This window comes from Hydractinia symbiolongicarpus, chromosome 8 (genome assembly GCF_029227915.1).
Source record: "Hydractinia symbiolongicarpus strain clone_291-10 chromosome 8, HSymV2.1, whole genome shotgun sequence".
NCBI lineage: Eukaryota > Metazoa > Cnidaria > Hydrozoa > Anthoathecata > Hydractiniidae > Hydractinia > Hydractinia symbiolongicarpus.
The window spans coordinates 4,377,150-4,391,149 of record NC_079882.1 but is presented as its reverse complement, the minus strand read 5'-3'; the positions used below and the strand labels follow the sequence as shown (position 1 = coordinate 4,391,149).

The window sequence follows — 14,000 nt, the reverse complement described above, 5'->3', positions numbered from 1 at the left end:
CTCTCTTTAAAAAATAGAATTGTTGTTCTGCAAAATACCATTCCAGGAGGTGTGAGGATTACTTTCATTTTCCCGATTTTTTTAATGCCAGATCATCGTCATCATCAACATCTTCAAATAAGCAACCGGGAGTGCGTTATATTTATCCTTGTTTTGTTGTGTGCTTATTACGTGTACAGGACTGAGTACTCAAGCAATCCCATAAAAATGAGTCACCACAAAGATGAGTAAGTTTATTTTCCATAAATATAGTAAACTGAAGGTTTGCTTCTGGAAGCGATTTTGATGCTCAACTCTGGGGTTTTTTTTATAGCAAATTTTTGCCAAAGTCTCCCTCAAACCTCCTCTCAAGTAGATTTTTAACTACTTCCTCCTTATATTTTCTCAATTTTAGTTTCACAACATGTGGCATATTTTTATTGTCTCCAAATCTCCTCAATGTCTTTTATGACAATTTTCTGTCCTGGTTGCAAACAATTGTAAACACTTTGGTTATCCTGTTTGCAAAGAGACAGACTGTTTGTAAGAGGGTCAGTGGGGAGTCAAAACCCATCCTTAAGCCATACGTTCTATTTGTAAAAAAAACACCACTATGTCATCCCAGTTTAAAATACTTTAGCCCTTTTAGCCATGTGTCCAATTTGTAAATAGTACACCACTATGCCATCCTAATTTAATGCTTTAAACCTGTTATAGAATAAAAAACAATTTCTTAATAAAAAAATTTACAGAGTTGCACTTTTTTGAGTCTTTATTAGGATTTAGGCTTTTCATTTTTTGTGTATGTGAATAAAATTGCTGCTCATTTCACTCTAAAATAAGAATTTCACAAATTATTTTCACATCGGGTATTGATTTTATCAAATTTTATCTTTTAATTATAGGGGCGGATACAAGAATTAAAACAAGGTCCATTTTTTTACAAAGTCACTAAGAAATGGGTGTTAAAAGAAAGCAAGGCTATATATTAGCCAGTTTTATACTGAGATTTAAGCCGGTTTACTTAAAATGAGATGTTTCATAAAGTGACCAGTTTGCATATCATGTTAAGGTCAAAATTTCTGCACACTTTGAAAAAAATCTTTAGTATTTTAGCCCTCTATCCAGGAGGCATATTTTTAAGAACTACAAGTTTTTGTATGCCACATGGCTTACTCTATGCTGGAGAGCATATTTCAATAGATCTTTGGTGACCAGCTGAATAAGAGTACCGTTTTACGAAACCATGTGTAAGAAAAAAAGCAGAATAAAATGTATACAAGACAACATAAAATTATATATATTATTAAATATAAATAATATAAATTACATTTTGAATCTTTCAATAATCTGTCCAGTGAATTAAAGCAAATAACTAAATTTTGTGCCCCCTTATAAAACAACATAAGTTGCAGGATAATTAAGCAGTTTCTTACGTATTGCGCCATATCATTGATGAATATGCACTTAACTATATAATACATGCATGTGTGTATTATGTGTAGACATTCTATAGAAATTCAACCCAGAGCATATTACGAAAGTTACCCTGAAAGATTTTGTGCTTAAGCGAAATACTTTTTTGAAAATACAACAAGGCCACGTCCACCGGACTAGCTTGACATACTCTAAATCCGCCACTGTATATATAAGGTAAAATAAATTATAATTCTGGTTGGTATCACAACAAAGAAAAGAGCAAAGTTATTTTTACTTTCTTTTATTAAACAATACAATTTATAGTTAGATTCTGTTGCATAGACTACAGGACCAAGTAAAAGTTCCAACAAAAACATTTTATTGAATTTGTTCGCATTTTTTTTGGAACCATCTTTTACTTTAAACAGTCTTAAAATATTTTTAACATTTCTGAAGTTAACAATTTCTTTACTACAAGAGGACCTTTGCATATTATACTTAAAGAATATTTGAAGAATGTCATAAAAACAAACTTTAATTAGACAGTAATTTCTGGCTCTTTCTGTATTGTGGGATGAATTAAAGTAGTATTCTTTTCTATTGATTTTTCAATACTTTTTAATAAAAAATATATCCATCTACTGAGTAAGGCAACCTCGGCAAGCTTAGGCAACCTCGGCAAGCTTAGGCAACCTCGTCCCCAAGGATTGTTGAGAACAAGGTTGACAATACTCACTTGAGCATCATACCCCGCCTAGGTCAACAGTTTATAGATCAGTAGTTTTTACAACATGTATGTTGAAATAAATTCTTTTAAATTTGAAATAAAAGAAATCATGCACACACCTGCTGCCAATATATTATTTTTTGTTTTATTGCTTAGATGGCTAGTATATTATGTTGAATTATTTTTTTAAAAAAAACAATCATTAGTACAGAGATCGATGTGAAAAGTACGTTGATTTTTTTAACTTTGTTGCAACAGTTATTAATTTTGAAAGTCATTAATAATAGCAAGTAAAAGTCATTAATTTTTGAGCGCTACCGAAATACTACGTAATAGGGTCGTGTGCCACTAGAAAGCACTGGAGCTAGCCTGAAATTCTAACGAACAAGAAGCTCGAAGTGGCCATCAAGGAGGCAAGAAAAACAAATATTTAAAAAACGATATTTGGGGTTACATGAACTTTTATTAAAAAGTGAAGATGTTATTGTAAATTTCCTATGAAAGTCTTTCAGGTAAGTCCAACTTGTAAAAGTACCTCGGGATCCCTTTAATATATTTTTTGACTGGTTAATTCTATTGTTCTTTTCTCTCATGGCAAATATTGGAAAATCCTTTGTTTTGAGCCCAAATAGCTTCACTTATCCGAACAAATATAATTAATTCTTGTATTATTTAAGAGGGTAAAATGTGATCACACTGACTGTGTGCTCATTGGTTGATTGTAAATCAGGGTTTGGTATAAGGTGGATTCGAATTTTAGGGATTTGCTTTGACATTTGTTTGCGTCTAAGCTTTCTTTTGAGAAAAACTAAATTGATATCTTTGAAAAAAAGCTTATTTAACTAGGCTATTTAAAAAATGATTACAAGTTTTGTTATTTAAAAACATTTTAATGTGGCAACTTTGTGGATTCCAATTAGCAATCTCTTAATTCATACAGCAGTAAACATTGCACAATATGTATTTAAAAAGTTCTTAGATTTTTTTTCATCACTTATATTTTTTTGTGGAGGGGGTTGCTTTGGGATTTTAATACTGTTTATTATTAATTTCCATCAAAATTAATCCTATTTAGACAGACAATAAATAAAATAAATTTTCAGGTTTCAGGTTTCCATAAAAAAATATTATTACTAACCTTTGTAGGTTGGTCTTTGAAAAACTGACAACGGCCTATTTCATATTTTTAAATGCAAATTTGGCCTTACAACCAAACCTTGGACTCTATTAGCTATGAGCTTCTCATCATCATCATCATTTTCGGATTAACGTCTGTTTTCCATGCTAGCATGGGTTGGACGGGTATATTAATGCTCCTTCTAAAAATCTCACTCTCCATGGATAGTTGGTACATGAAACTTATCACAATGAAACTTCAATCCATTATAAAAAATTTGAAATGAAAAAAAAATATTTAGTCACTTAACAGGTCAGACGTCATTTTATTGGAGGATGTTATCATTTTCTTGAAATTTAGCATTTTTTTATAAGCTCAATAAATATTATTTTTGTAAAAAATAGTTGCTTGAATAAAGCTGTGAAAGTTTTTAAAATGGGGTAAATGATTAGGATAGCCAATAAAGCAGTACATGTTTTTAAATTTTATGGTCGGAAGAAAATGGTTTTTAATAATAAAGTCTGTAAAAATATTTAGTGAATTCTAATAGTTACAGATACCAGAGCAATTTTTGGCAGTATTGTCGTAATACACTAATGTAGATGACCATGCCTCTTTGATTAAGATGTAGAAAAAGAAAAATATAATTATTTATGTCAGGAGAATTTAAAGTGATTATATATAATTTAAAAAATCTAGTCTGTTAAATTACACATATTCGGGTCTGTGAAATAGACTTGTCAAGAATGCACTTTACATAAGTCCGAATAATAAAAAAACAATAATTACAAAAAAAACAGTGTACAAAATAAAAATCTCAGTTTTAAATATTAAAGGGAACCCAAGGTATAAAATGATGGTGGACTTATATTATAGAGCTTAAAAAGTTGGTTAACAAGTCTTTTTAAATTTTTTAAAAAGCTCTTTTCGTTCTCAAGATATTCACATTTAAAGAATTTCATATTTAATTATGCTGCATGAATTATGATGTCATATTTCAGTAATAGCGAATTTAGACATTTTCTTTTATCAGTAATTTTAGACCTGTTAAGGGGTGTGCATTCAAACTTTATCAATGCATAGCTATTATAAAGGTTAATTGATTAACATAATTTTTTTTGCCAAAATGACACTTGCGTGCTCGTGCCAGGCCTCTTATTTTGTTGCTGACGACTCAATAACTCGGGATCTGCAATTGGTTTGCAATTATATTTTCTGGGTAAGCTTGTATAAGCCCTATATGTTTACTCATAAAATTTGATTGCATACCGACATGCAGATCCCAAGTCATGAATTTGTATAAAATGCACAATGTCTTAATGATGTGGAGGAAATTTATTAGAAAAAAGGTAATAGTGTTAAGAAAATTGGTATTTCTATCTACTCTGTTGCACATATGATGCTAGTGGTTCCATGTTTTAAAAATTGTAGTTGTACTGCTTACAGTGAAATTTGAGCTTTAATGGTTATCGTGCTAAACAATTGACTTGATTTGGGATCGTTTGAGACCCAAACAGAAAATATTTGTGATGCCTATGCTTATTTTGAGCATTAGAATTGGTTGACATAAAGTTTGTTTTTGGTCTTGGAACCATCCATTAAGTTATTAAATGTGGCATGAGAAATTAAATTAAATTTTCTTGTTTAATTTTTTGAAAAAGGCGTGCTTTTTTAATTAGGGTTTTGTAACCACTCTGCATATTTCACTTTAAGACAGTCAGCCATTACAATTAAAGACAAATATGGCCATTTATATACATAACCATCTCTGTAACGCTAAACTTGAAGTCTGTGATGCAACTTGTATTCAACTGAAAGTAAGACTCATTTGCTTTGTCGTGATAAACAAAAATGCCTTCTAGAAATTATAAGTCCATTAATAAATCCTAGGGAAATTTATGTGCAATTTTGTTTCAAAACTAGGGAAATTTATGAAGATAAAGGCCTCAACAACTTCTGTGAGCAACTCTGGGACTCTGATGAAAACAGATTGGTGCCAGATAAAGACTATGACCTAGATTTACAGGGCAGGACACGTTACTCATATGATGGACCAGACCAAGCTGACGATCCTCTATTCGCAAAAGTTGATCCATCAGTTTTTCAAAGACCAACTTACAAAGGTTAGTAATACACTGAATGTTTTTTTGATAATTTAACACTATGCAAGAAGTGGGGCTGTCAACGAAAAGTGGAAGTTATTGTGTTCAACATAACAAAACTCAATGTATAAATATGCATTTTTACTGAGTTGAAAGGAAAAATTTAGAATGTTGATTGGGTATTATAAGTACAAATGGGCACTTACAAGTTAACATAACGTTAATCACGCTAGATTCTAACTTGATAACAAATTATCGCTTCTTCTTTTTTTTAGCATTTATGGCTTTATTGGATAACTACGAAAGTGCTACTGGTGTCGCAGAAGAAGTAACTCCCCAAGAAGAGAAAGAAAATTGGAATTTCATCAATCTTGTCTTTGAATCCAAGTGTATGCAGCTGGCTTACAAATTTTTGAAGTACAAGGGAAAAGCAACGAAAGACGAAGCTAAATTTAAACAGCAGTTCTATGATATGTGGTTTAAGTTGTATTTTAGATCACGAGCATCAAGGTGATTTGATCTGGAAAATTCTCTTACTTGTTGAAATATTAATACTAATGTTAAATACTACTACTGCATGTTTCACAGCCAACATGGAAACCAGTGAATTACAAGAAATTTTAAAATTGATTATTTTTAAAACATACTTTAAACAAAGGGAATTTTAAAAGAAACAGATAAAATTAAAGTAAATCTTTTTTGGTTTCCACTGTTTCTCAACTCGTAAATAGCTGTATACGCATATATCTGTTGGAAGAAAGATGTTATAGTGGTTTATTGGTTTCATTTGGGGGGAGGACTGTTGCACTAGAGCTAATCCAATATAGGCACCATGTGAGAATATTTTTTAATTTATTATTGTGTGTAAATGTGCATATCGTACTAAAAAATGGTTTATATACAATAAAAATACCTGAGCCTATAAATTTCCGGATTTCCTAATTTCCAAACTTATGAATTGTCTTAAATACATAGTGGGCCCTTGGTGGTAATTTTTTTATCTTTTATATTTAGACGGCCTGACTCATCTGGTTTTGAGCATGTATTTGTTGGCGAAACAAGAGGCGATAAAGAAGTTATTGGTTTTCACAATTGGATCCAATTTTACCTCCAAGAGAAAGCGAAAAACGTAGATTACAAAGGTTTTATGTCAAGTGACAGGGTAATTCTTTTCCAATTTTTTGCTTTCATAATTTACTATCCAATTCAATTTTTGGGTTGTATTTTAATGACCAAATATTAATTTGAACAAGGGTATGAGCGCATTCAGAAAATGCGTTCGTCGTAGGTGGAGGGAGAAGATTTGCAGTAACGAACAAAAATAAACAAGGGGAAGCGTGGGTCTATTTTGTAAAAATAACTTCGTTTCTTCTTTTTTATTTTTTAATGGAATATATACGGTCACCTAATCTTTGTTTATCAGCATACTGAAGACGCCTTCTGGCTTTTTTATCGTATTTACAAGATCTTAAAATAGCATTGTTTGTTCTTATGTTTGTAAAGTGGGTTAGAAGTTTCAAGTACGTACGTAGGTACGTACGGGAGGGGTAGTGTCAGCAGTAGTGTTAGCGATAGCGAAGAGCAGGAGGGGTAAAGATTTCGAATATTTGGGCCAGTGTACTTTATGAATGCCCCCAAACATGGGATTATAAATGGCTGCGTACTTATAATACTACTTTGGAATTATTTTTATCGCTTCTAACGAAAAATACCCTTCTTAATTCTTATGTGATGTAAATCTTTTTCTAGAATCCACATCTACTAACCATTCAATTTTCATGGAAAGGTGAAGTCAAACCGAAAGGTTCATGTTTAATTGGAGTATCACCAGAATTTGAGATCGCGCTGTATACTGTCGCCTACTTGATGGGTCATTCTGCATACAAAATCACTCTGGGTGGTGACCCGGTCATCATTAAATGTCATACTACTGCTGGAAAGATTGGGACATGCTATCCACAGATGCCAAACTGGCAACGTCGAAAATAGACCTAGTTATCAAATTATTTGTAGGGATTGAATTTTAACGTAGCGTGTTTTTTTGGTGAAAAACTACGAACAGAATTATTAAATATACCGTTTGAACTTTACATCATAATTACACAATTTTTAATAAAAATATATGTTACACTTTGACTATTTGATCAATTTATTTTTTATTACTTAATATGGTTTTCTATAGAGCAGAATTTTACGCCCAGGTTCAGAAACTGTGCAGCAAAAATAAAGAGCTGAGATTTTCTCTCTTACATAAATGGCTGCGTAGAGTTTTGGTCTATTAAGAATGTATATTAATCATATCACCATTTTTATTACGCACTGCGTGCTTTTACTATTGTATATGTTTTGGAGATAATAGAATTTTTTAAATTCAAATACCAGCATTATTACGTTAGTAGATCCAACCATTCAACACCAAGTTCAAATCGATTTCAATTCCAGTGAAGATTTCAACTGGCTAGATTTATTCTACGCTGTTGAAAGGGATCTGATTCCCAGTGTCATTTTTTCGGAGTTGTGTGAATGTTTTAAAGTAGCTAAAACCTTGATGGAATCTCTAGCCAAAGTGATATTAATTTATGAGGAAGAAATTTGCGATTATAGACCCCATTCACCAAATAAATTCCGCAAATTGGAATGTAGGTAGAATCGCAATGAATTTACAAATGTAGAAAAAAGTTGATCAATCATTCCGTAATTTTCTTAAAAATTTATTAGTTCGTAAAAACATTTAATTTGTTTGGGCCTTTAAAGTTTTCCGAGAGAATGTTTATAAAGTTCTTCACGACGTAATCGCCATTTAAGAAATAAGTAGCGAATACGTCGACTTCGAAATAATTTGAAATCTTTAAATGCCACATGGGTGACCGTACTACAAAGGAAGCACCATCGGTGCAAAAAAATTGTCTAATATGATTTTGTCAACAATATAAATTTGGGCAGAAAATTGACTTTTTTATAAGAGTTTAGCCTAATATCTATCCGTTCCACATACCACTAACTTTCTACCTTATAAAGCTGTAGTAATTTAAATGGTTAATAACATATCTTTCGCAAAAATGGACCAGTACTGGCGACTACTGTATCGCATTAGAATCGTGAAAGTTGACAAAAACATATTCGCAACAGGTGACAAAACCTAAATTTGAAATTAAGGACATAAACACTGAAATTTTCATGGCTGTATTATAGTATTTTCCCTTTTAGAGGACTCACTATGGTGCTTTTAAGCATTGTCTAGTGATGCCATCAACAAATGGAAAATATGCTAGTCATAAAAATAATGAAAGTCACAAAATTTATAACAATTGAGCAAGTATATAATTCAGGATATCCTTTACACTTCTCTTCGCTTTGAAAAGTAACGCAAAAGTAAAAACGTTCAAATCGCAAACATTAGTTCTGCATTTTTATCACGAAAGCTCCCAATCGCACAAATAAGTTTCGTATTTTGCAAAAATAACTTTCAAATCGAAAATTTCGTTTAGCATAAATTTCTTCCATTAAGGTACGGAAGGGTACTTAAACTACCAGGGTTTCTGCTTTTTTGTCATAAGCGTCACAAAAATCCTGCAAAGGCTTTGTTTGACAGAAACACGTCAAGAATTGTAAATAAAAATCTAGACAACTTCTAATCGGCCCAGATTTCTTTCGGCCCAAACTTACTCACTTGCACTGATAAAAAATCTGGACTGACAAATTATTTAGTGCATTATTGTATTTTTGTTTTGATTAAGATAAAGCTAAAAATTGTTATAGTTAGGTAGCTGTTGACATCAAAAAATGCTTCAAAATTTGCGAACATTCAAAAAGAATTGTCAGGAACGTATCATTATTACTCAAAATTTTCAAAAAACTTTATAAAGAAAAGCGCAGAATTTGACTTCAAAAAGTTAGTTTTCGCAAAGAATGATTCTGTTAAATTCAGTTAATAGAAAATATTATTTTGGTCTAAATTAATCGTTGTCACGTAGAATAACAAAGACCGACAAAAATTTTTATCTAACAAAGTAGCTTTAAAATAAAATAAACTGATAAACTATACACCTTCTTATTTTGATGAATAAATATGTTGTTGGCTGCATGTTGTTCTCGAAGAATATTAAGAGAATGATCACCATGTGTAAACGCCCTGATGTTGACACAGGCTGTGACACTTGTGAGACCTCTTTAAGCTGTGTTTGGCTAACTCTACATTGCGTATTACAAGTTTCGATATTAAATCTTAACCAGTCGATGTTACAACACAGAAGCAACAGTTTATAATGTATTGGTGGAACGTACTCGTCATCGTATCTGCTTCTACGTGCGGTAAGTTACCCAACGTAACAACCTCTGACAGCAAAGAACGACATCAACCTAGGCTCTTGGCTACAGGCTTTCCTATTTAGAGCAGTTTTTACAGAGCCTCGTCATAATTTGGTTTTTAATATTTATTGTAGGAATTCATCTCTTTGAAAAGGTAAGTGAAATTGTCTTCGGATTCATTCCAATGTTGAATTGTTTTTAATATCCTGGGTCGAGTTTAACTTGTGTTATTTCATACTTTTTACGACAGTAATTTTTAAACTACTATTAGAAGTTTTTGTTAAAAAGTTCGGTTTAAACTTTACCCTAAGTTGTGAGGGTACAACTGGCATTACTGAACTTTAAAAACACCATACCTAAACAAACAACCTCTCACTTCACTGGTTATACTAATAAACTTTCTCTTCTAGTCCACAGACAGTCATAGCTGATGCTGACTTTTCAAATGTTGTCAATAAATTATGGTCGCTTGACAAAAACAGAGTGTCAATTGGTAATGACGTAAGACTTGCTTTTCAGGGACGTGTACATTGGTATGATGATGGTACTGACGCTGCTTCTCAAAATTTGTTTTTTAATGTCAGAAGTGACATCTTAAAAAAACCTACATATAAAGGTAGGGTGAATTATTACTGTCTTGATAAAAAATCTTTTTTAAGAAGATGCTGACTCCTCGTAACGCGATACTTGACGCTCCTTAGTGCGCAAGATGGCAGCGTTGTTTTTGACTCGTTTTTAACTCCAAAATTCAGTGAATCTTTAAACCGCACATTTTATTTAACACAACATAACATTCGACCAGTATTACAAACAAAGCGGATCAAAAATAGAGGCGTAAGTGGACTGATAATTGTCTATAAATTCAACATTTCTATTTGAAGGTTAATAGGGAAAGTTCGTTGTTGAAGTAATTTATAAGAAAAAAATGTAGGTAATATCATTTCTACATGTTTTATATTTCAGCATTTATTGCGCTTTTAAACAACTACCAGAGAAACACAGGAATAAAAGAAAGCATAACCAACTCAGAAATATCCGAAAACTACAACTTTTTGAATCTTGTTCTCAATACCCCAGTTATGAGGGAAGTATATTCGTTTCTCAAACGCAAAGGGCAAGCGAGTCACGACTTTCGACAGTTTAAACAAAAAGTATACGATTTGTGGTTTCGACCTTATTATCGCTCATCAAAGGACAGGTAGGCCGCGCGAATTTACATTTCATGTATCTCTTTCAACAAATTCGGAAAGTTTAAAGGTGTCTTTCGATTAAAGCATTCATGGCTGCAGTGCTTTTAGCATCTGGGCATGCGCAATAGAATATTTTATGGTCTCCACCTGTATTTTTGCAACTTTGGAAGTTAAGAAGATTCATCTTCCGACTTGTTGTTGATATACATTTTATCTTACAACCAATTATAATCCCGAAAACACTACCATCTTGTAATATTGAGCACCGAAGTTCAAACACTGAGAGCTAGGTTCATAAACGTTTTAAAGCAGCTTTAATTCTACTTTTAACTGAATTATATTACTCGCGTGTATTTACATTTGAAGGATTTGATTTGTAATTTGTGCTTGTAACAAATTACTTTTCTAGGGTTCAAGATTCGTCAGGATTTGAACATGTATTTGTTGGCGAAATCAACACTAACGGTGTGACAGGATTTCATAGTTGGTTGCAACTTTTCCTGGAAGAAAAAAATAAAAAATTAAACTACATGGGTTACTTAAAAAAGCCTTCCTATGTAAGTAGTCTTTTTAAACTTTTTTTTAAAGAAAAATCGTTTTGTACCTTTTTAAAATGATTACAGTGATGCAAATTTAAGATGGTGGGATCAAATATGTGGTTTTCATTTTCTATTTTCTTACCAATACATCGGTAGCTACAACAGATATACGCAGCTCTGGCTGACATAATTATTAAAGGAGAGTAAACCTTCAGAGGGAGAGTCAAACAGGGCGGCATCTCTTTGTATTATCATGATAAGCGCCACATTTATATCAACTATAATCTTTTTATGCTTAAAACGTGTAATTTACAATTTCTTCTGAGTTTTTAGCATTGTTTGTATAGAATCCATATCTCGTCATGTTGCGATTCAAGTGGTATAACGAACTAAAAGTAATTGGATCGTGTTTCATGGGTACATCACCTGAATTTGAAATCGCTCTGTACACGCTGGTGTTTCTGATGAAGTATGACGAAGTGACTTTTACAATGAACGGAATGAAAGTAAAAGTAACGTGTCATGGTATCAATCGAAATCGAAGTATTGGAACATGCTATCCTGATTTGTTATAAACTATCAAATAACTTTTTTAGTTTGAAAAATATCTCATTAACATGATCATGATCTTATTATGCTGTGTTCCTTTAATTAACAGGGAATAAAAAAACTTTGGTTATAAACACCCCCCTGTCGAGCATTAAAGATTTATCACAAAACTCCTACCTAATATCTTAAAGAAGATAACTCACAAAACGAAAAGTGTAAGCTTAACGTCAATCCGAAGTTTGAACGTCAAAATTTAAAAATGAATAATTTTACTATTGTCAAACCTTAGCACTCGAAGATGCAAATAATAAAATGATTTAACCCCTCTTCCTGTGAGTCACCTTTCAGAATAACATTAGTATTAAACAATCTGAAATTTCGGAGACGTTCGAATTTATAAGAAGAATATTTTTTCTGAACTTTAACTTGTAAGCTTTATTAACTGGCAAAGGAGATTTTAATAGTTAAAAAGGGAATTTCCCCAATGATCAATTAGTTGTAAAATCAGTATCACTCAGCTCAGATTAAAGGTGGCGTCGTTTGCATATTTGAAACCATCGAATGGATAGGTAACCTGTTTATAGTGTATCGTTAAACACAGCGGACATTTTTTCAACCTAGATATATTCACTTTATGTTAATACATCAGCTTTTATTTCCTCTTTTAAAATTTATTTTGTAGAGGACATTTCCTCAACATCAATTGATTTTTTCGGTTTACATAAATCCTCAATGTTCAATGTGGAACTCAAAAGTTATGAGGTAACGCATGTGAGATAATATCAGTAGGTGTCAACTCATGGTCAATCCATGGTCAATTTATGGTTAATCCATGATAAATCCATGACAAATCCATGGTTAATCCATGGTCAAACCGCTAAGAAGTGGCAATTAAAGAGAACTAAGATGTACGTTATTAAATTTATTGAAAAAAACAGGTGTTAGCTTGGATTATAAATAATGATAATATAATAAAATAACAATAATTAGTTGCTGATCGTCGAAATTAATGGCGGATATGAACAATTTGAGCTTTTAAGTGAAGCTCACAATAATTCGGAAAAAGTTCTTGGCTGCGAATACAGGAGAAATGTTTTTACGGTGTGAATTTATTAGAGCAGTATTATGAATTGACTGTTGATTTTTAAATAACAAAGATCATCCAGGAGAGAAAAGAGAAGGTGTATTTCTTGACTTGGATCATAAGCGGTTTTGTAAAAAGCTTTTGAAATGATATGACAACACGTGTGGCGGAGAGTTTCACAGTACTAAGCTGTATTTAGCGAAAAAGAAAGACTATTTTAATAGGGAAGTATAAATGTTACGCAAAAAAATAATTTAGACAAAAATAAAGACATGTTTTTTAAAGAGCACGTGCTTTTGCTTGATTATTTATAAAAAATGAGAGGAAGTAGGTAGCTTATTTATTTTCATAAGGAAGTTGTTGAGTATAGTTTTCTTGTGAACTAGCTGTTCTTACTTTTATTTTCAATTGTATGCTAGATATCTTGTTGGCAAACACACACTATCCTTGACCAAACTTCGACTTTAATCTTTTAGCATGTCGGTTCAAAACGCACGCCTGAAGTGCTAAAGTAGAAAATCCAAAATCCAAATAAATTTAAGTCGAAGCAGCATTTTTGAATTTTTGTTTACATTACACAATGCAACGTCTCCATAAACCTAGCAAATTTCTCATAGAGATTCTTGGTTCTAACACTTGTTTTAGTACGTAAGCACTTCATATAAGAAAATATAGCTGATGTTATTGAAGATGATATCTGAAAGTTTAAAATATGTATTGTTTTTGTGCTACTGCATGTTCTTCTAAGCTTTCTATGCATCAAACTTTTTGATTTGTTGGTTGATGTTGCACTGTTTTGTTTGTCAAACATGATATTGATCCGATGATGCACAAAATTTTGAAAATATTTCTGAGTTTCTCTTACATTTAGTGCCTTGAGTTCGTTACATCGAGGTTTTTTGAGTTCGAGAGACGAAAAATTTGGAATTACAAGAGTTTCTTAAGGTTAAATCTGAGGGGAATGGACTTTGGTTTGTTATATCAAG

The 14,000-nt window shown here is 32.0% G+C and overlaps 1 protein-coding gene across 1 annotated transcript; it reads left to right on the top strand.

Annotated features, from left to right (window-relative positions):
• The first annotated feature begins 41 nt into the window (after positions 1-41).
• On the top strand, positions 42-12,002 carry LOC130653644 (uncharacterized). The gene is made up of 9 exons (XM_057456168.1): positions 42-227; positions 5,166-5,365; positions 5,620-5,854; positions 6,359-6,506; positions 7,094-7,330; positions 10,058-10,268; positions 10,616-10,850; positions 11,252-11,399; positions 11,729-12,002. The coding sequence occupies exons 1-9, from the start codon at positions 85-87 to the stop codon at positions 11,954-11,956; spliced, it is 1,785 nt and encodes a 594-aa protein (XP_057312151.1). The 5' UTR covers positions 42-84; the 3' UTR covers positions 11,957-12,002.
• The last annotated feature ends 1,998 nt before the right edge of the window (positions 12,003-14,000 follow it).